The sequence below is a fragment of the Oncorhynchus gorbuscha genome, linkage group LG04 (assembly GCF_021184085.1).
Source record: "Oncorhynchus gorbuscha isolate QuinsamMale2020 ecotype Even-year linkage group LG04, OgorEven_v1.0, whole genome shotgun sequence".
Lineage (NCBI taxonomy): Eukaryota > Metazoa > Chordata > Actinopteri > Salmoniformes > Salmonidae > Oncorhynchus > Oncorhynchus gorbuscha.
In genome coordinates, this window is record NC_060176.1 from 40,107,615 (window position 1) to 40,131,273 (window position 23,659).

At 43.9% G+C, this 23,659-nt stretch overlaps 1 protein-coding gene across 1 annotated transcript in view; it reads right to left on the reverse strand.

Moving 5' to 3' along the window:
* Positions 1-23,659, reverse strand: part of col27a1b (collagen, type XXVII, alpha 1b) — a 167,452-nt gene that overhangs the window by 58,333 nt on the left and 85,460 nt on the right. Inside the window, exons 14-16 of the mRNA XM_046346768.1 lie at positions 5,568-5,612; positions 4,624-4,677; positions 4,425-4,469 (exon numbers count right to left, since the gene is read on the reverse strand). Coding sequence (XP_046202724.1) covers positions 4,425-4,469; positions 4,624-4,677; positions 5,568-5,612 — 144 coding nt within the window. The remainder of the gene's footprint in view (positions 1-4,424; positions 4,470-4,623; positions 4,678-5,567; positions 5,613-23,659) is intronic.

Consider the following 23,659-nt stretch of genomic DNA (forward strand, 5'->3'; position numbering starts at 1 on the left):
CGGCTCTCACAGTCTGTGCCCTGTAACGGCAAAGTGCAGACCTCACCCTCCTCCAGGTGCGCTCACAACGTTGGACAAACGCTTGAGCGGAGGGAACGCTGGACTCGGCAAGCTGGGATGAGAACAGAGGAGGCTGGTAACCCAGACTACTCTGAAACGGAGATAACCCGGTAGCAGACGAAGGAAGCGAGTTGTGAGCGTATTCTGCCCAGGGAAGCTGTTCTGCCCAAGACGCAGGGTTTCTGAAAGAAAGGCTGCGTAGTATGCGACCAATCGTCTGATTGGCCCTCTCTGCTTGACCGTTAGACTGGGGATGAAACCCGGAAGAGAGACTGACGGACGCACCAATCAAACGACAGAACTCCCTCCAAAACTGTGACGTGAATTGCGGGCCTCTGTCTGAAACGGCGTCTAACGGGAGGCCATGAATTCTGAACACATTCTCGATGATGATTTGTGCCGTCTCCTTAGCGGAAGGAAGTTTAGCGAGGGGAATGAAATGTGCCGCCTTAGAGAACCTATCGACAACCGTAAGAATCACAGTCTTCCCCGCAGACAAAGGCAGACCGGTAATGAAGTCTAGGGCGATGTGAGACCATGGTCGAGAAGGAATGGGGAGCGGTCTGAGACGACCGGCAGGAGGAGAGTTACCTGACTTAGTCTGCGCGCAGTCCGAACAAGCAGCCACGAAACGGCGCGTGTCACGCTCCTGAGTCGGCCACCAAAAGCGCTGGCGAATAGAAGCAAGAGTGCCTCGAACACCGGGATGACCAGCTAACTTGGCAGAGTGAGCCCACTGAAGAACTGCCAGACGAGTGGAAACAGGAACGAAAAGAAGGTTACTAGGACAAGCGCGCGGCGACGCAGTGTGCGTGAGTGCTTGCTTAACCTGTCTTTCAATTCCCCAGACTGTCAACCCGACAACACGCGCATAAGGAAGAATCCCCTCGGGATCAGTAGAAGCCACAGAAGAACTAAAAAGACGGGATAAGGCATCAGGCTTGGTGTTCTTGCTACCCGGACGGTAAGAAATCACAAACTCGAAACGAGCAAAAAACAACGCCCAACGAGCTTGACGAGCATTAAGTCGTTTGGCAGAACGGATGTACTCAAGGTTCTTATGGTCTGTCCAAACGACAAAAGGAACGGTCGCCCCCTCCAACCACTGTCGCCATTCGCCTAGGGCTAAGCGGATGGCGAGCAGTTCGCGGTTACCCACATCATAGTTGCGTTCAGATGGCGACAGGCGATGAGAAAAATAAGCGCAAGGATGAACCTTATCGTCAGACTGGAAGCGCTGGGATAGAATGGCTCCCACGCCTACCTCTGAAGCGTCAACCTCGACAATGAATTGTATAGTGACGTCAGGAGTAACGAGGATAGGAGCGGACGTAAAACGTTCTTTTAGAAGATCAAAAGCTCCCTGGGCGGAACCGGACCACTTAAAACACGTCTTGACAGAAGTAAGAGCTGTGAGAGGGGCAGCAACTTGACCGAAATTACAAATGAAACGCCGATAGAAATTAGCGAAACCTAGAAAGCGCTGCAACTCGACACGTGACCTTGGAACGGGCCACTCACTGACAGCTTGGACCTTAGCGGAATCCATCTGAATGCCTTCAGCGGAAATAACGGAACCGAGAAAAGTAACGGAGGAGACATGAAAAGAGCACTTCTCAGCCTTCACGTAGAGACAATTCTCTAAAAGGCGCTGGAGAACACGTCGAACGTGCTGAACATGAATCTCGAGTGACGGTGAAAAAATCAGGATATCGTCAAGGTAGACAAAAACAAAGATGTTCAGCATGTCTCTCAGAACATCATTAACTAATGCCTGAAAAACAGCTGGCGCATTGGCGAGACCAAACGGCAGAACCCGGTACTCAAAATGCCCTAACGGAGTGTTAAACGCCGTTTTCCACTCGTCCCCCTCTCTGATGCGCACGAGATGGTAAGCGTTACGAAGGTCCAACTTAGTAAAGCACCTGGCTCCCTGCAGAATCTCGAAGGCTGATGACATAAGGGGAAGCGGATAACGATTCTTAACCGTTATGTCATTCAGCCCTCGATAGTCCACGCAGGGGCGCAGAGTACCGTCCTTTTTCTTAACAAAAAAAACCCCCGCCCCGGCCGGAGAGGAAGAAGGCACTATGGTACCGGCGTCAAGAGACACAGACAAATAATCCTCGAGAGCCTTACGTTCGGGAGCCGACAGAGAGTATAGTCTACCCCGAGGAGGAGTGGTACCCGGAAGGAGATCAATACTACAATCATACGACCGGTGAGGAGGAAGGGAATTGGCTCGGGACCGACTGAAGACCGTGCGCAGATCATGATATTCCTCCGGCACTCCTGTCAAATCGCCAGGTTCCTCCTGAGAAGTGGGGACAGAAGAAACGGGAGGGATGGCAGACATTAAACACTTCACATGACAAGAAACGTTCCAGGATAGGATAGAATTACTAGACCAATTAATAGAAGGATTATGACATACTAGCCAGGGATGACCCAAAACAACAGGTGTAAAAGGTGAACGAAAAATCAAAAAAGAAATAGTCTCACTGTGGTTACCAGATACTGTGAGGGTTAAAGGTAGTGTCTCAAATCTGATACTGGGAAGATGACTACCATCTAAGGCGAACATGGGCGTAGGCTTGTCTAACTGTCTGAAAGGAATGTCATGTTTCCGAGCCCATGCTTCGTCCATGAAACAACCCTCAGCCCCAGAGTCTATCAAGGCACTGCATGTAGCAGCGTAGATGGACCGACATAGTAGTACAGGATCTAGATGGAGAGACCTGAGTAGCAGCGGTCACCAGTAGCCCTCCGCTTACTGATGAGCTCTGGCTTTTACTGGACATGAATTGACAAAATGTCCAGCAAGTCTGCAATAGAGGCACAGGCGGTTGGTGATCCTCCGTTCCCTCTCCTTAGTCGAGATGCGAATACCTCCCAGCTGCATGGGCTCAGTCTCTGAGCCAGAGGAGGGAGATGGTTGCGATGCGGAGCAGGGAAACACCGTTGACGCGAGCTCTCTTCCACGAGCTTGGTGACGAAGATCTACCCGTCGTTCTATGCGGATGGCGAGAGCAATCAAAGAGTCCACACTGGAAGGAACCTCCCGGGAGAGAATCTCATCTTTAACCACTGCGTGGAGTCCCTCCAGAAAACGAGCGAGCAGCGCCGGCTCGTTCCAGTCACTAGAGGCAGCAAGAGTGCGAAACTCTATAGAGTAATCCGTTATGGATCGATCACCTTGGCATAGGGAAGCCAGGGCCCTAGAAGCCTCCCTACCAAAAACTGAACGGTCAAAAACCCGAATCATCTCCTCTTTAAAGTTCTGGTAATTGTTAGAACAATCAGCCCTTGCCTCCCAGATAGCTGTGCCCCACTCTCGAGCCCGGCCAGTAAGGAGTGAAATGACGTAAGCAACCCGAGCTCTCTCTCTAGAGTATGTGTTGGGTTGGAGAGAGAACACAATATCACACTGGGTGAGAAAGGAGCGGCACTCCGTGGGCTGCCCGGAGTAGCAAGGTGGGTTATTAACCCTAGGTTCCGGAGGCTCGGCAGACCAGGAAGTAACAGGTGGCACGAGACGAAGACTCTGGAACTGTCCAGAGAGGTCGGAAACCTGAGCGGCCAGGTTCTCCACGGCATGACGAGCAGCAGACAATTCCTGCTCGTGTCTGCCGAGCATGGCTCCTTGAATCTCGACGGCAGTGTTACGAGCGTCTGTAGTCGCTGGGTCCATTCTTTGGTCGGATCCTTCTGTTATGCAGGTGAATGAGGACCCAAAAGCGACTTGGCGAAAACAGAGTCTTTAATCCAGTAAAGTAAATATTCAATACTCCTAGACAAATCGGAGCGGTAAATAAAGCATAAAGAACAATTCCACTTGTAATGACGAGAACAGACTGGAGACTCGATCATAAACTGCAGGTTGCCTCGGGAAGGCACTTGACCGTAGCAGACTCAGACACCTGCTCACCACGCAGCATCTGAGGGAAACACGACACGACAGGGCGATACAAAGACACAGCACGGTGAACAATATACAAGGATCCGACAGGACAGAAACGGAAAACAAGGGGAGAAATAGGGACTCTAATCAGGGGAAAAGATAGGGAACAGGTGTGGGAAGACTAAATGATTGATTAGGGGAATAGGAACAGCTGGGAGCAGGAACGGAACGATAGAGAGAAGAGAGAGAGAGAGGGAGAGAGAAAAAGGGGAACGAACCTAAAAAGACCAGCAGGGGGAAAACGAACAGAAGGAAAAGCAAAATGACAAGACAATATAAGACAAAACATGACAGTAACCTCCTCCCCAGAGAGCCAGCTAGTGGACGAGACTATTTGGCATGCATAACTTGATCTGATGGTTTATTTACGTACAGTAGGCTAATAATGAGGTATTCAGATCACCTTATCACCTTTCAGTCCTGGTTCTCCTGGATTTCCTGGTACCCCCTGAAATTGAACCAATCACTGATGAGCAAACAGGCCTGGTGTTGCGCCGAAAGAAACCCCTCTTGAGATTATGACACCTCCTGCATTGTATTACATTTACAACATTTTGTAACAGCATGTACAGTAGACGTGAGTAAAGCAGTAGGTCAGTTACCTTGAGTCCACATGGTCCTGGCAAACCCATCATCCCTAAAGGACCCATGTCTCCCTGCCACCAACAACACACAGAACACACACTTAGAACACTGTAGACGGAAATGCAGACCTACAGCTGTAGGACAATTATGTCATGCACATTCCTAACATATGCATACAGTAGTTAAGTTGAATGATAGAGCAAGAGTATATGGCAAGATTTGGGACTTATATTTATCTGTTTATCATCAACAAGACAAATTATAAACTGGGTGGTTCGAGCCTTGCAATGCTGACAGTCGTGGTATATCAGACCGTATACCACGGGTATGACACAACAGTCATTTTTACTGGTCTAATTACATTGGTAACCAGTTTATAATAGCAATAAGGCATCCCTGGGGTTTGTGTTATATGGCCAATATAACATGGCTAACGTCTGTATCCAAGCGGTCCGCGTTGCATCGTGCAAATGAACAGCCCTTAGCTGTGGTATATTGGCCATATATCACACCCCCTCAAACCTTATTGCTTAATTATAAACAGGCATCCCCAAACCAATCAGTGTCCTAGAGAGTGCAGTGGAGCAGAGAGTGACAGTGCACAATTAGAAAAAAAAGTGCTATCTAGAAGCACAGAGGGTTTTACATGGAACCACGAAATGTTCTACCTGGAACCAAAAAAAGGGTTCTACCTGGAACTAAAAAGGTTCTACCTGTAAAGAAAAAAGGGTTCTCCTATGGGGACAGCCGAAGAACCCTTTTTAGCACCTTTTTTTCTAAGAGTGTGCACCTTCACTCTCTGCTCCACTGCACTCTCTAGGACACTCTGCATGTAGAACAGAAGGTTCTACATGGAACCCAAAAGGTTCTGCCTGTAAAGAAAAAAGGGTTATCCTATGGGGACAGTTTTGGAACACTTTAATTCTAAGAGTGCACATGTCACATGGCTTTTTATACTCACAATGAGCCCGGGCACTCCATTAGGACCAGGGGCTCCCAGCTCGCCCTGAGAGAGAGAGAGAGAGAGAGAGAGAGAGAGAGAGAGAGAGAGAGAGAGAGAGAGAGAGAGAGAGAGAGAGAGAGAGAGAGAGAGAGAGAGAGAGAGAGAGAGAGAGAGAGAGAGAGAGAGAGAGAATTTCTCTCTAAGGTTATAGGCTCTATTCTAAACAAACACAGGCAGAAGAGAGGCACAGTGTTCCTTACGCTTCTGGTAGAAGGAAGGGGATAGACCCTAGCTCTCAGAATGTGTGTTTTGGTGTGTGTTGTCCCCCCCCCCTGTTTGTGTAATCTCCAGCTCCCATCTCGCTGGTCAGGGCAGGCTGATGAAAGGGGGGCTGGCGCGACACACAGAGAAGGGCTTGTTGTCCCCGGTAACTACCCCACTGCTACGTGTCATGCCCACATCCTCTCCAGGTAGAGAGAGAGAGAGGGAGATACTTGATCTGTGAACTGAAATAAAAAGAAAGCTGAGCAAGCTTGGAAAGAGCTAGTAAAGAAATCAGCAATAGAAAATCTAAATGGAGATTATATACAATACAGATGTCTGCTCTCTTAAAGGCAAATGAAACATGTTAAAAGTAAAGTAAGGAGAGAATCACCCGAAGCCTTGGTGGCTGACTTCTCAATACTATAGGGGAAGAAAAGCACAATAAATCTCTTATTTCAAACTGAGAGCCCCTCAGCCTGGCACCCTGTTGTGCATGAAATACCCAAAACATTGAAAAGATAACAATTAATGAGGACAAATTAATGAGGACAAACTGCCCCTGCCTCACCGTTAACGTTAATCATATTGGCACCATCATGGTCCAGGGAAAACAGCCTGAGGAAATTCCAGGAAGACTTATAGTCCCTAAGAGAAGAAGCAAAGGAGCAAGCAGCCTCTCCACAGATCACAATCCAGGAGAAGACAAACCCTCCAAGCCCTGACAGCAGACTCGTCTCTCTAAGACTCTCCTCCGACATCAAATCTTTCAGAAAGTCTATCTGTTCTAGAAAGAGACTTTTCTGAGTTCAGGGAGAAATCATTAACCTGCCAGAGCAGAAGCAGCCAAGAGCCCAACAGAGGAAGACACCAGCCTGGTGACTCAGGGGAAACAGCAGCCCAGTGACATCAGGGAGCAACAGTTAGCCACTAGAGAACTGGAGGAGGACAACCAGGCCCTCGGGATGTAAGTGCGTCGCCTGAGAGAGATGCTGGCCACCACTGTCGATCACAGCCACCTGCAAGGCCTGCAGAGAGAGCTAGAGGAGCTGGAGGAAGAGGTCATCAGGCAGCAGCCCGGCCACACTGCCAGGAAAGAGTCATCAGGCTCTGGTGCCCCACCACATACACTGCCATGGAGTTGCTCTCAGAGGAGAGTCTGAAAGAGGCAGAACACATCCATATTTACTCCAGGACAAACAACGTGACAGCATGCAAGGACAACCTGGACAGAGCTCTGAGCCAAGTGGCTACCAAAGATTTTGCTTCAGTCAGAATCATCCGTGAGTCATCGACACCATCAACGCAGAGGTATCACAGGCCTGTTCCCCTCTGACAAAGGTGCATCTGGTGCATCACTAGGACATTCAACCTCATCACTTCTATGACCATGTGCACCTCAGCAAGAACAGAGTCAGGCTCTGAGCAAAAGCCCTGAAAGACACTGCTGGGAACAGGTCCCCCTCCAATACCCACACTAAGCCCAGAGACTCTAATCAGCACTACAAGAGCCCCAGGGCCCCAAACTACAGGGAGCCCAAATTCCCACTGGCCCCAGTCACCATGCTGCTCCTGGTCCTCATGCCCCCCTCCCTGACAGAGCACCCACCCAGCCAGCTAAAACAGGCAGTACAGAAGAGTTACGCAGTAGTGACTCCAACAGGGTCCTCAGTGCAGGACAACCAGAGCCAGATAAGAGACCTGTTGGCTGTAATCTGCTTTAAAGATACGAAATACTGAACTAAAAACATACATCCACTACAGATGACATCCAGAGTAAAGTACTAATGTATGCATATGATATGTAGCCGAGATAATAATGAGAAAATAAAGTTTTTTTTATTGTTTAGTGTTTTCATGTTTTCACCTAAATATTTCACCTAAATACATGTTTTCACCTAAATATTATTTTATCCCCATAACATGTTATAACACATGATAACACCCACAATGATAACACATTGGTTCACTTATTAAGCATTTCACTGTTAAACACATAAAGGAGCATTTGAAATATAGCATCCTTCAGGATAAGCAGCTATAACAGTCAGGGTTTATGCTCTTCAAACTTTGGTGCGAAAAGCACAGACCCAGACTTTGTAGGTACTGTAAAGTTTCCTGTTTCAGCCTGACAATGCCCCCATGCACAAGGCGAGGTCCATACAGAAATTGTTTGTCGAGATCGGCGTGGAAGAACTTGACTGGCATGCACAGAGCCCTGACCTCAACCCCATCTAACACCTTTGAATTGGAACACTGACAGCGAGCCAGGCCTAATCCCGCAACATCAGTGCCTGACCTCACTAATGCTCTTGTGACTGACTGGAAGTCCCCACAGCAATGTTCCAACATTTAATGGAAAACCAGCAAAGGGGGGACCAACTCCATATTAATGCCCATGATTTTTGTATGAGATTATTAGCGAGCTGTACACATATTTATGGTCATGTAGTGTATATACCCTCCACACCTTTGTCCCAAAAAATGCCCACCGAACTCACAAAGGAAAAACATTTGCCTGTTTTATAGACTTTCAAACAGCCTTTGATTCCATATGGCATGAAGGTATGTTCTCATAACTAATTCAAAGTGGTTTAGGAGGCAAGGTATATGATATTATTGATGTGATCTATAAGGAAAAACAATGTTGTATAAAGTTGTCAAAAAAATACAACTATTCTTTGGTCAGGACAGAGGAGTTAGACAAGGTTGCAATATTAGTCAAACTGTATTCAATATGTATATAAATGAACTGACTACGATATTAGAACAATCTACATCTCTGGGACACCCTCAAATTAAAGTTGATTTTATATGCTGATTTATATGCTGACAAAATTATTACAAAATATATTTTCCCACAATTATATTACTCCTGTCTGAACAGACATAAATAAAACCATTAAAAATACCAGCGAACATTATTTACTGTAGCCACAGAGGATCAATAGCTTCTACAATATTGATGTGGTTTAAGAACTTATAATAATAATAATATATGCCATTTAGCAGACGCTTTTATCGAAAGCGACTTACAGTCATGTGTGCATACATTCTACTTATGGGTGGTCCCGGGAATCGAACCCACTACCCTGGCGTTACAAGCGCCATGCTCTACCAACTGAGCTACAGAACTTACAGTCGTGAAGGCAGCAATTTGGGCAGTAAGCGTGACAAATATCTACTGAACAAAAAATATAAACGTAACATGCAACAATTTCAAAGATTTTACTGAGTGACAGTTCATATAAGGAAATCAGTCAATTGAAATACAGCAAATTCATGAGGCCCTAATCTATGGATTTCACATGACTGGGAATACAGATATGCATCTGTTGGCCACAGATACCTTAAAAAAAGATGTAGGCCGTGGATAAAAAAAACAGTCAGTATCTGGTGTGACCACCATTTGCCTCATGCAATGCGACACATTTCCTTCGAACAACGTTGATTGTGGCCTGTGGAATGTTGTCCCATTCCTCTTCAATGGCTGTGCAAAGTTGCTGGATATTGGTGGGAACTGAAACACGCCATCGTACACATCAATCATTTGAGCAAATTGACATGTCTGGTGAGTAATGCAGGCCATGGAAGAACTGGGACATTTTCAACTTCCAGGAACTCTGTACAGACCCTTGCGATGTGGGGCTGTGCATTATCATGCTGAAACATGAGGTGATGGCGGCGGACGAATGGCACAACAATGGGCCTCAGGATCTTGTCATGGTATCTCTGTGCATTCAAATTGCCATTGATAAAATGCAATTGTGTTTGTCTGTAGTTTATGCCTGCCCATACCATAACCCCACCACCACCTTTGGGCACTCTGTTCACAAAGTTGACATCAGCAAACCTCTTGCTCACATGATGCCATTCTCGTGGTCTGCAGTTGTGAGGCCGGTTGGACATACTGCCAAATTCTCTAAAACGACATTGTAGTCAGTTTATGGTAGAGAAATGAATATTCAATTCTCTGGCAACAGCTCTGGTGGACATTCCTACAGTCAGCATGTCAATTGCACACTCCCTCGAAACTTGAGACATCTTTGGCATTGTGTTGTGTGACAAGGTGCACCTGTGTAATGATCATGCTGTTTAATCAGCTTCTTGATATGCCACACCTGTCAGGTGGCTGGATTATCTTGGCAAAGGAGAAATGCTTACTAACAGGGAAGTAAACAAATTTGTACCAAATATTTGAGAGAAATAAGCTTTTTGTGTGAATGGAACATTTCTGGGGTCTTCTATTACAGCTCATGAAACATGGGACCAACACTTTACATTTTTGTTCAGTGTAAAATAGCTTGTAAAACACTGTGCTTCTACACCTGCATTGCTTGCTGTTTGGGGTTTTAGGCTGGGTTTCTGTACAGCAATTTGAGATATCAGCTGATGTACGAAGGGCTATATAAATACATTTGATTTGATTTGTTGCAATGTGGCCATAGACATATAATCCATAGAATGATTTTGGAACCTCTAACCTTTGCACTCTGACTGGTAAACTCAGTGGTACACTAGCGATGGCTGCCAGTCCTGACGTGAATGGGAACTGCCATCTATGGATTATATTTATTTGTTTTGTTGCGGCTGTCAATCTGTCAAATGCCTACTGCTGAAAAGAAAAGACCAATCTGTCCGTAAAAGCCAACAACTTTTTTCAAAATTTTTGAGTGATTCTGAGCGAACAGCACTGTTTTTCAAAGTAGCTTATCTTGAGATGGCTATTGGCACAAGTGCATCAGCCATCACCGGTGATTAGCCTAGGATGCATCATTGGGTGAGTCAGTGTCACTGGAAAGTTTATTTTGTAGCCTACCGTGGCCTGTGTGTGTGTGTGTGTGTGTGTGTGTGTGTGTGTGTGTGTGTGTGTGTGTGTGTGTGTGTGTGTGTGTGTGTGTGTGTGTGTGTGTGTGTGTGTGTGTGTGTGTGTGTGTGTGTGTGTGTGTGTGTGTGTGTGTGTGTGTGTGTTATGTATGTGTATATATATAAATATACATATGTATATGTATTTGTGTGTGACCCGTTCCAGGAAGCTAGAAATGTGTCACGCGTCACTACTTCACAGGAGAGGCATTTGAATGTAAATATATATTTATTTTATCAAAATGTGTGTTTTTTGGCCTTGTGTTATTTATTATTAAAAGTCACTCCCTGAACTTGCTTCCCAACTCCCAGCGTATACTTTACAACAAAGAAGTTTTTAACAAGCTATATTTCAGAAATTACCAAGAAAGGTGTCACGCCCTGACCATAGAGAGACCTTGTTTCTCTATGGTGTAGTAGGTCAGGGCATGACTAGGGGCCATTCTATCTTGTAATTTCTATGTTGTGTTCTAGTTTATATTTTCTATGTTAGTGTTTTGTATGATTCCCAATTAGAGGCTGTTGGTAATCGTTGTCTCTAATTGGGGATCATATTTAAGTAGATATTTTTCCCACCTGTGTTTGTGGGATATTGTTTTGTGTTTGTGCATGTGCACCACGTAGTCACGTTTCGTTGTTCGTTTGTTGATATATTTTGTTTTGCTTAAGTTTCACTTTGGAATAAAGTTGTGGAATTCCAATCACGCTGCATCTCTCCACACAAATGTGACAAAAGGCTAGTGCCTACCATACCCAACAAATGACAGCAATAGGCTAATTATATTTATTTTACAACAGGCCTACTTAACTATCTTAAACTAAATACGGAAAACACAATTCAAAAGACAGATCAAACTTAATTTAGCAAACGGAATGAAACAAAACAGGTTCTGCATAGGCTATTTTAAAGAACTGGTTTAGATTTGTTTTTAAATAGGCTTACAATGATATCAATGATATACAATTTAATCATGATAAAACAAATTATTATAAATATGAAAACATTTATAAATTAAGTTCCAAAATTGCATCCTACATGAAGAGTTGCGTATGTGGCCATCATGTAAACTGCATGAAATGTGTTTATGAAAAGCCCATTTTTTTCTACATCTTGCAAAATAAATTCTGGTGACCCGAAGCAACTGGCCCAAAAGCACCAGCTAAATTAAACTATTCGACCACAAATAACAAATTTAAAAGAAATACAAATTTCTAATCAAAATACATACACTAATCATTGGCAAAACAAAAGAAGGAGAAAGACTGTGTAAGCACTGTGGGTTGGGTGAAGTACAGAATGAGCCGCACTTCCTACATTTAATTAAAGAGTTGCAGGATTTAGGAGAAAATCTGCATTTTGTTCAAAGAAAATGTAGAGACAGATCTTGCTGCAGATTATGTCCAGTTCTGACATAATATAAGAGAGACAATAGTTTCAGTCATGTCATACACATGAACCCTTGTATATTAAATGTGTCAATTGTTGCTGTTTTGTTTACTTTTTCCCCACAAATGTTTCCACAAATTGTTGTTGATATATATTATTATTTTTGCTCAAACATATTGTTCATTTATGTGATACTTCATATACAATCCTCTGGCAACAATGGCAACCACCCATTCATGCCAATAAGGAAGGAAGGAAGGAAGGAAGGAAGGAAGGACAAAGAGTTTTTCAAAAAGGTGAAATAGATTTTACAGAGAGGTGTTACAGACCAATTTTAAAGTGTGGCCTTCCGGACCCCTCCACAACTTCACTGTGAAGGAGAGGTTACTCAGCCAACTGGAACTTGCCCTCTCCTCGGTTGGAAAGACACGTGGTGTTGGAGAGGTCCGCAGAGGTCAGCCAATCACAGTATCACGATACAGCTGCCACTCAAGGAGATGCCAGGGTCAAACTAAGAGAGCAAATGTATCTGTATGAAGGACCGCATGCCATCTATGTCAAACTAGGATATTGAGTGGATAGAGTGGGATTGGATCTAAGGAATTGCTTTGGTGAAGACATTATTCCCCTTTTGACCCTTCTGAAGTATAGTATCCGCTTCATTGCTTGGAGGGGAAAGTTCCCTCTACTGGCCTACAGACAGCATGTCCATCAGTGAGCTGATTTTCCCAGTCATCCCCAATTCAGCATGGGAGTGCATACTGCTTTAGAAAGAGTCTACAATATCTATAAACATACTTGGCATGTGAGTACTCAATAACACTTCAGTTTATAACCAATGTTCCCTCAACATTTTGAGCGCAAACTTGATCGTTGCAAATGAAAGATCTGTGCAACTTCCAGTGCATTTACTGTGAACACAGGCTGTACCCACATTAAGCTAGTTTTAGCAATGGTCAATTAGGCTACTGTGGCTATTTGATCATAATGTAGGCCTACCACAGTGGCCTACCATCAAAAACAATGGAGAAAATGCATCCCATAACACTTTAACATGGAAATAGCTGTTTTGTCGTTCAGCGTACAGTAGCAGCCAATGTGTGGTTTTCAATGTAGGCCTACATTCCATGAGACTTTTGAAAAGAAACATGCAGGGCTTGACATTAACCTGTTTATACACTTATACACTTCAGATGGAGGTGACTGACAATGTTGTGTTGTTTGATGCAAGAAACCACTTTACAAAATAAAATGCATCATTATTCCCATAGCACTATTACAGAGAATCAGACAAATTATGCTACCCTTAGCTTATTCAACAAAAAAAAGCTCTTTATCTGACTTGCTTTTCAAAGATGTCTAGAAATGCACACTTGTTTTAATCTTGTAGGAAACAATCCCTCCCCCATTGTCGTCTACAAATGATCTATAACTGGGCTAATAACTCACTAACTAGCAAAGGATATGAACACATGTAGAAATGTGCACACATCGCTACATGTAGCTCTCACTTTGATCTCAAAACAAGCGCATCTACTCACGACTGCTCATGCTGTAAAAACAGTCCAGTTCAAAGTGAATGACACAGATCCATATATGGCAATGGTCTATTTGCATACAGGCCTACTGCAGTTAAGGTGCACCGGTCTGTGTAGAGAACGTGCCTGAGTCGTGCCTGGCAATGCAATATATATGCCTGTGTTATATGTTATATTCTGCCTGTTTGGCCGTGTCCGGGGGTATCGTCGGACAGGGCCATAGTGTCTCCCGACCCCTCCAGTCTCAGTCTACAGCATTTCTGCTGCAGTAGTTTGTGTCGGGGGGCTAGGGTCGGTCTGTTATCTGGAGTATTTCTCCTGTCTTATCTGGTGTCCTGTGTGAATTTAAGTAATTCTCTCTCTCTTTCTCTCTTTTTCTTTCTCTCTTTCTTTCTCTCTCTCGGAGGACCTGAGCCCTAGGACCACGCCTCAGGACTACCTGGCCTGGTGACTTCTTGCTGTCCCCAGTCCACCTGGCCATGCTGCTGCTACAGTTCAACTGTTCTGCCTGCATCTATGGAACCCTGACCTGTTCACCGGACATGCTACCTGTCCCAAACCTGCTGTTTTCAACTCTCTAGAGACAGCAGGAGCGGTAGAGATACTCTGAATGATCGGCTATTAAAAGCCAACTGACATTTACTCCTGAGGTGCTGACATGTTGCACCTTCGACAACCACTGTGATTATTATTATTTGACCCTGCCGGTCATCTATGAACATTTGAACATCTTGGCCATGTTCTGTTATAATCTCCACCCGGCACAGCCAGAAGAGGACTGGCCACCCCTCATTGCCTGGTTCCTCTCTAGGTTTATTCCTAGGTTCTGGCCTTTTCTAGGGAATTTTTCCTAACCGCCGTGCTTCTACACCTGCATTGCTTGCTGTTTGGGGTTTTAGGCTGTGTTTCTGTACAGCACTTTGTGACATCAGCTGATGTAAGAAGAGCTTTATGAATACATTTGATTGTAAAATAAAATCTCTTGTATAGATAGTTTTGCATACTAAACTAGCACAGTTCGTTTTGTTTTGGTATGTTGCATTGAAAGTGGATTATACTGCATTGATTCGATCACAATTCCCACAGTAAAGGGAAACGTTGATAGTGTTACGAACGGGGAAAACTCTATAAAGTTGACTGAAGTTCAAACTCATGCTTCTCTGCCCGCACTGATATTTCTTCTAAGTGGTAGTTCCTGAGAGCTAGGCAGAACATTAGATATAACATATGTAATTACGCTGTAACAAGTATTGTAATTCATTTTAATAATTCATAGTTACACTAAACTAACAACAAGCAACTGGTGGTGTTTGAAATGCATGGAAGCTTATGAGCGCTATTGCAAAAACGAGGGGTTTACATATATATATATTTTTTAAATAATTCAATGCTACATTTGACCTTGAAAGCAACTGTAGCTAAGGATGGCAGGGCTTGACAACGGGTGAATTACTTTATTAAGCATCAATCAAACATTTTTAACACATTAATAAAAAGTTATGGCTCTTAATGAACAGTTATTCATAAAATTGTGAGATAGTCATTCAGCGCTGGCAAAATTGTGAGCCCATTAAGCTTGGTTGAATAATGGTTAATAAATGCACAAAATGGTCGTAAGACAACCTCTTATTTCATCATGTAACCTTGCAAGGGTTTCACGATTGAAGAACATTCTCACTTTTGGATGGGATTGTCACGAATATTACCGAAGGTGACCCCCCTTCTTGTTCGGGTGGCGCTCGGCGGTCGTCGTCGCCGGTCTACTAGCTATCGCCGATCCGTTGTTCTGTGTTCGTTTAGTTTTGTCTAATTGGTAGCACCTGTTTCTAGTTTGGTTGTTAGGATAGGGTTATATATAGTCTGTTCAGCCCGCTTCTGTTTTGTGCGGGCTTGTTCGTCTGTTTTGTTGTTTGATTGTATTTTTGTTGGCATTTGGATTTCACGCTGTCCGTTTATATTTCTGTTCATTTGTGTTTCCACTTTTGTACATGTTATGTTTCCGGGACATTAAAGTGTGTTGTTTTTCCCACATCTTTTGCTCTCTGCGCCTGACTCCACACTTCTTCACTCATTTACCGTAACAGGGATGCATTATTTGTATATTAAACTATCCAGTGTTTACCGATTTCTATTAAATATTATTTATAATTACTTAACATATGAGTGAAATAGTTTTCCTTACATTTTTTTCATTAAGTATGTCGTTCTGCCCATGAACATGCAGTTAACCCACTGTTCCCAGGCCGTCATTGAAAATAAGAATATGTTCTTAACTGACTTGCCTGGTTAAATAAAGGTAAAATAAATAAATGTTACCCCAACAAGAGAATGGTGTGGGCATATGTAGGTCATAAAAAATATTCATGCAAGTAGACCACTGATTGACCACTGATTTGTTTGAGGTGGGGTTTTTGATGTATTTTTTTCTCCACTGTATACTTTGGCCACAAATACCAGTACAGATGTCGGATTTTAATATGACCCATTTAGTCACAGATTGATTGATGAGGTTTTGATGTTTGTGTGCTGTGCCTTTTTTTCTCCAAACAACAACTTTAGTTTCATCTGTCCACAGAATATTTTGCCAGTAGTGCTGTGGAACATCCAGGTGCTCTTTTGTGAACTTTTTTGGACAGCAATGGCTTCTTCCATGGTGTCCTCCCATGAACACCGTTCTTGTTTAGGGTTTTATGTATCGTAGACTTGTCATCAGAGATGTTAGCATCTTCCAGAGATTTCTGTAAGTCTTTAGCTGACACTCTAGGATTCTTCTTAACCTCATTGAGCATTCTGCGCTGTGCTCCTTCAGTCATCTTTGCAGGACGGCTACTCCTAGGGAGAGTAGCAACCGTGATGAAATTTCTCCATTTATAGATAATTTGATTTTCCGTGGACTGAATTTTAGAGGTACTTTTGTAACCCTTTCCTGCTTTATGCAAGGCAACAATTCTTAATCTTAAGTCTTCTGAGATCTCTTTTGTTCGAGGCATGGTTCACATCAGGCAATGCTTCTTGTGAATTGAAAACTCATATTTTGTGAGTGTTTTTATGGGGCAGGGCAGCTCTAACCAAAATCTCCAATCTTGTCTCATTGATTCGACTCCAGGTTAGTTGATTCCTTACTCCAATGAGCTTTTGGAGAAGTCATTAGACTAGGGGTTCACATACTTTTCCCAACCTGCACTGTGAATGTTTAAATGATGTATTCAATATAGATTTTAAAAAATACAATAATTTGTGTGTTATTAGTTTAAGAAGACTGTGTTTGTCTGTTGTTGTGACTTAGATCAAATCAAATTTTATGTCAAATTTATGCAGAAATCCAGGTAATTTCAAAGGGTTCACATACATTTTCTTGCCACTGTATCTGACACGAATAACAAGTAACAGAATCAATCTCCTCAGTACCTATTAATGAATGAAGTTGATACCGGCCAGAATAATTATCCTATGGTATAAGGTCTGCTGCTCCATCATTTTGAACATGACAGGTAAGCTTGCATGCATGATATCATACAGGCTACGATTTTTTGAGATTTTACTGACTGTTTAATAGCCAGAATAGTGATGTTTCAATGTAAAGCTAATATTGCATTAGAGCTATTAATCTTTTTTTATTTTCAAACGAGTAGGCTTGCTTTGTGATTAATTCATACAACGATAACAACCGAGCATATTACTAAATGACACCAATGTTCAAGATAACATGGTTGTATATTCATTGAGAACTAATATTGAAATGTGATATGATGTAATCTAAATAGATTAGGCCTAGGCTACTTCATCCTAAAGTAAGCTAAATGCATTGGCTATCAAACAAACACAGGCATGTGATAAAGGATAACATAATTATAACATAATTATATCAAACAGGAATATACGTTCAATGAAATTAATACAGTATTGTCATATTATTGATACCTTTCTCTCTCCTTGCCGGGGATTAGACAGATGAACTGTAGTCACCAGATGCCCAAGCCCCAAAAAGAAACGTGGAGACATCAACACTTGTCATTTTGAATAACAGTTCAAATGTGTATTGGTTTTCCCGTGTCTGTGTATGAGTCCTTAAAACACCGTCCATTGTACAAAATAAGTCATTTCCAAGTGAGAGATATAAAGGAAATTAACCTCCAACATTCAGAAATTGTTCAGTACATGAGGGCAAATTTAGTCTTGACACCAATAGGTTTTTTTCATAGACAGGACAGGAGTTTACAGGTTTTTGTTCCAGCCCTTGACTAAAACCATAATTCAACACATTTTTGTCAATACTGAAGACTTGCACAGAGTGCAATCCGCTGGGACAGAAATCCTGTCTGCATTTTAGAATGAACTTTACAATGTCCTGACAAATCTGCATTATAAAAAATAACACGGGTGAATCTATTTCTAATTTCAGTGCCGGTTCAAGTCGCTGATGTCACGCCTTGGTCATTGTATCTTGTGTTTTTGTTATATGTTTGGGTAGGCCAGGGTGTGACATGGGTTTATATGTTGTATTTCGTATTGTGGTTTGTGTTAATTGGGAGTGTGTATTAGTAGGGGTGTGTCTAGTTAGGCTTGGCTGCCTGAGGCGATTCCTAATTGGAGTCAGCTGATTCTAGTTGTCTCGGATTGGGAACCGTATTTAGGTAGCTTGAGTGCGCGTTGTATTTCGTGGGTGATTGTACCTGTCTTTGTGTTAGTCACCAGATAGGCTGTAATTTAGTTTCACTCGTTTGTTGTTTTGTATTTTCAGTTATTTCATGTACCGCATTTTCTTCATTAAAAGTCATGAGTAACCTACACGTTGCATTTCGGTCTGACTCTCTTCTAACAGCAGACGAACAACATTACAGAATCACCCACCACGATTCACAGACCGAGCAGCGTGTGAACTGGCAGGATCTGAAGGAGGACGATATGGACGGCAGAAGCAGGGATTATACGACGTGGGAAGAAATCGACAGGTGGGCGGCCGACCCAGAGCGAGTGCAGGAGCCCGCCTGGGATTCCCTAGAGCAATGCGAAGAGGGCTATACACGGATGGAATCGAAAAGGAAAGCACGGCTATACAGAGCGAAAACCGTAGGTAACGGGGGAAAGCGCAGAGAGAGAGTGGCAGAGTCAGGAGTCAGGAGTCAGACCTGAGCCTACTCTCCCTGTTAATTGTGAGGAGCAGCAATATGAGGACTTCTGGTCTTGGGAGATGATATTAGACGGAAAAGGACCCTGGGCGCAGCCGGGAGAATATCGCCGTCCCAAGGAGGAAATAGAAGTAGCTAAAGCGGAGAGGCGTGAGTATGAGGAGGCAGCACTGCGACGCGATTGGAAACCGGAAAGTCACCCCAAAAAATTTATTGGGGGGGGCTAAAAGGGAGAATAGTTATGCCAGGTAGGAAACCTGCGCATACTCCCTGTGCTCACCGTTGGGCTAGAGAGACCGGGCAGGCACCGTGTTATGCTATGGAGTGCACAGTGTTTCCAGTGCAGGTGCAGAGCCAGCTGCGACTCATACCAGCCCTTCCTATTGGCCGGGCTAGAGTGGGCATCGAGCCAGGTAAGCTTGGGCAGGCTCGGTGCTCAAGAGCTCCAGTGCGCCTGCACGGTCCGGTCTATCCAGAGCCACCTATACACACCAGTCCTCCGGTAGCAGCTCCCCGCACCAGGCTTCCTGTGCGTGTCCTCGCGCCAGTACCACCAGTTCCAGCACCACGCACCAGGCCTCCAGTGCGCCTCGCCTGTTCAGCGCAGCCAGTGCTTTTCTCCCCTCCTGCGCTGCCGGAGTCTCCCGCTTGTTTAGCGCAACCAGAGCTGTTCTCTTCTCCTGCGTTATCGGAGTCTCCCGCCTGTTTAGGGCAGCCAGAGCCTTTCTCCTCTCCTGCGCTGCCGGAGTCTCCTGTCTGCCCAGCGCCGCCAGTCGGCCCAGCGTCACCAGTCTGTCAGGATCCGCCAGAAGTGCCAGTCTGCCAGGATCCGCCAGAAGTGCCAGTCTGCCAAGATCTTCTAGATCGGCCAGACAACCTGAATCATCCAGGTCCACCAGCCAGCCAGGATTTACCGGAGCCTACTACCTGCCTGAGCTTCCTCTCAGTACTGAGCTTCCTTTCAGTACTAGGCTTCCTCTCTGTACTGGGCTCCCTCTCAGTACCGGGCTTCCCCTCAGTACTGGGCTGCTTCGGTCCCGGGCTGCCCCTCTGTCCCGGGCTGCCCCTCTGTCCTGAGATGCCCCTCTATCCTGAGTTGCCCCTCTATCCTGAGTTGCCCCTCTATCCTGAGTTGCCCCTCTATCCCGAGTTGCCCCTCTGTCCCGAGCTGCCCCTCTGTCCCGAGCTGCCCCTCTGTCCCGTGCTGCCCCTCTGTCCCGAGCTGCCCCTCTGTCCCGAGCTGCCCCTCTGTCCCGAGCTGCCCCTCTGTCCCGAGCTGCCCCTCAGTTATGTGGGGATCAGGGTGAGGACTATTAGGCCATGGTCGGCGGAGAAGGTGGATTATCCTAGGACGCGAAGGGGAGGAACTAGGACATTGATGGAGTGGGGTCCACGTCCCGAGCCAGAACCGCCACCATGGACAGACGCCCACCCGGACCCTCCCTATGCTCTTGAGGTGCGTCCCGGAGTCCGCACCTTAGGGGGGGGGGTTCTGTCACGCCTTGGTCATTGTATCTTGTGTATTTGTTATATGTTTGGGTAGGCCAGGGTGTGACATGGGTTTATATGTTGTATTTCGTATTGTGGTTTGTATTAATTGGGAGTGTGTATTAGTAAGGGTGTGTCTAGTTAGGCTTGGCTGCCTGAGGCGATTCCTAATTGGAGTCAGCTGATTCTAGTTGTCTCGGATTGGGAACCGTATTTAGGTAGCTTGAGTGCGCGTTGTATTTCGTGGGTGATTGTACCTGTCTTTGTGTTAGTCACCAGATAGGCTGTAATTTAGTTTCACTAGTTTGTTGTTTTGTATTTTCAGTTATTTCATGTACCGCATTTTCTTCATTAAAAGTCATGAGTAACCTACACGTTGCATTTCGGTCTGACTCTATTCTAACAGCAGACGAACAACATTACAGCTGAAGCCACAATTACCTTCATTAAATGTGCAATCGTTTGGTTCACAGTTATGTATATTTTTAGGCTTGGTATAGTTGTTTACAGTAAGAGTAGAATAACTTTGTGTCACGCCTTGGTCATTGTATTTTGTGTTTTTGGTATATGTTTGGGTAGGCCAGGGTGTGACATGGGTTTATATGTTGTGTTTCGTATTGGAGTTTGTATTAATTGGGATTGTGTATGATTAGGGGTGTGTCTAGTTAGGGTTGGCTGCCTGAGGCGATTCTCAATTAGAGTCAGGTGCTTATCGTTGTCTCTGATTGGGAACCGTATTTAGGTAGCCTGAGTTCGCTTTGTATTTTGTGGGTGTTTGTTCCTGTCTCTGTGTTGTAGTCACCAGATAGGCTGTAATTAGTTTCACGTTCCGTTCTGTTGTTTTTGTATTTAGTTCAGTTATTTCATGTACCGCGATACTTTCATTAAAGTCATGAGTAACCTACACGCTGCATTTCGGTCTGACTCTCTTCATTCAACAGACAAACGCCGTTACACTTAGCCTCTAATTTTAACTAGTAACACCAACCCCAATGGTGCAACACAATAGGGGATGAGGAAGTGGCAAGAGAAAGTTAGCTAACGTTAACTAGGTAAACAGACACTGCATGCAGGTAGCTAGCACAATAGACACCAGAATTCACAAATAACTTGGCTGGCTAAACAGAACACAGTTGGTTGTATTTTCTACGTTTTTTAAATCAAATGTTGTTAAAATGTCTTACTTCCAAACGAGTCGAGTTACTTAACCTTTATTTAACTAGGCAAGCCAGGCAAGAACAAATTCTTATTTGACAATGATGGCCTACTCTGGCAAAACCCTGATGACGCTGGGCCAATTGTGTGCCACCTTACGGAACACCCAATCACGTCCGGATGTGATGCAGCCTGGATTTGAACCAGGGACTGCAGTGACATCTCTTGCACTGAGATGCAGTGCAAGAGGTGCCACTCGATGCAGTGCCTTAGACCGCTGCACCACTCGCCAATGCAATGGAGTAAAATGTGATTACAGTTACTCAACAGTTGAATGAAAAATTCATATGACAATAATTTGTTGAACATTTTAACATAATTTGATGAATAAATAAACATTAAACCTACATTTCGCAAAGTTATTACTTATTCTTCAGGAATATGTTATCCCAAGGGGGACTTCTGTCCGATGTTAATTATGATTATTATAATATATTTTTCAATGCACCGCTAAGTGTTATGGGATAGCTTTCCCGACTGAGGATACATGGGATTGGGACATGCCAATTTTGACGTCCTACCTAGAAATCCTGCCTCAAAAGGAAGCATCCTTATTATTGCCAGCTAATGTCTCGTTAAACCATCAATACGCGCTAAATTCACCCGCACAGCTGATCTCAAGTGCAACCGTTATTGGTCCCTTCATTATCGCTCCCTAAAAGATGATGACGGTGTCCTGCTTGCAAGTCTTTCAAGATATGTTCGCCCTCATGTTGGTATTGTCATCTCAACTTATGTCATAGCCTAATGGAGACCAATATCTATCTTGTGTTATTAAGATATATAAAAGGATGGTTGATATGTATGGCTGCATTTCAGATAAATGTTTGTACATTTGAATGTTGCAGTAATAGGACCAAGACCTAGTATTTGAGCGAGCGAGAGAGAACATTATTTTGATAGCAAGACTGGATCTCAATGACTTGACTGCCCTCACATGGAGAGAAAGAGAACGGCTCAGTTTCAGCCACTCACAAATCTGAATTTCCTGATGGATCACGCAAATTCTCAGCGAATAAAAGTGATCAAGTTAAGATCCGACATCTGTATAGGACTAGTCAACAACATTATTTGGATATGAGTTAACAGAATAAGAATAGAATAAAAGTGAGATTTTCACTGGGAAGTTAGTTTAAGGCATCACGTCAAGCTCTGCCCATCTGCGCAATGCGCTCGAAATAACAACAACCTCGATCATGCCCACAATTTGTGTTTACACTGACTCCTAGTGACAGTGTGCAAAGAACTGGGATCAATAAGAAGGTGATGTTCAAAATGCAGACATAAGAGATTGCTGCGAAATAAACAAAGTGTGGTAGAGACAAAAACGTACACACAGGAGAGAGTAGGTAGGTTTTCCATGCAATTTGTTTTGATTTTTGTATACTTGTGGTAACTCACCTATGAGTAGTTCCTTTTCGATGAAAACACTAGCTAGTTTATTGATGTGAGCAAGCACCATTATTAGTATTATGCTAGCTTTGTACCATAACAACTATGTACTGTAGCTAGGCCTAGCAATAGGCCTAACCCTAAATGATAGAAATCATGATAATAATGATAGCAGACAGATCGGAGGACGGATTCTATACCGTCTCTGATTATAGCTAGCTAGTAGGCTAATTGTTGTGTATTTGCTAAATTGTCATACATTATTTTTCTCCACCACAGATTTCCATAAGGTCTCAGAGTCCAGAAAGAAACAGACGAAGACAGATCGTTGTCGATTTCCTAGCCTAGACATGTGCTAGCCTAGACATGTGCACTATCATCTAGGATCAATGGTTCTTCACAGGTCACAAAAGGGTTCTTTATTCTTTTAATGATAATTGAAATGTAGGGGAGGCGGCTTATTCAAATATTTGAGGGTGTGGTTTGGACTCAGCTCGTTTTGTTCTTTATAGAAGCATTCTGCATAAAGGTTATGTAAAACAACCATAAAAAAGGGTTCTATATAGCCCCAAAAAGGGTTGTAACCAAAGCGGAACCGTTTTTGAATATGTAACCTGTTATATAAAAGAGATAATGCCCTCAAAGCCGGTGTATGGAGGATATTTTGACACCCATATGGTAGCCCCCAGTCAGAGAGGTTGACGTATATCTGATCTGTTTTTGTAAACTCAACCAAGTTAACCCAGAATATACACTTTTGGGGTTAACTTCCTAGCAACAATGTGGAGATTTTAAATACTGTACATTTACGGGTTGGTAATTATAGCCTAGGGA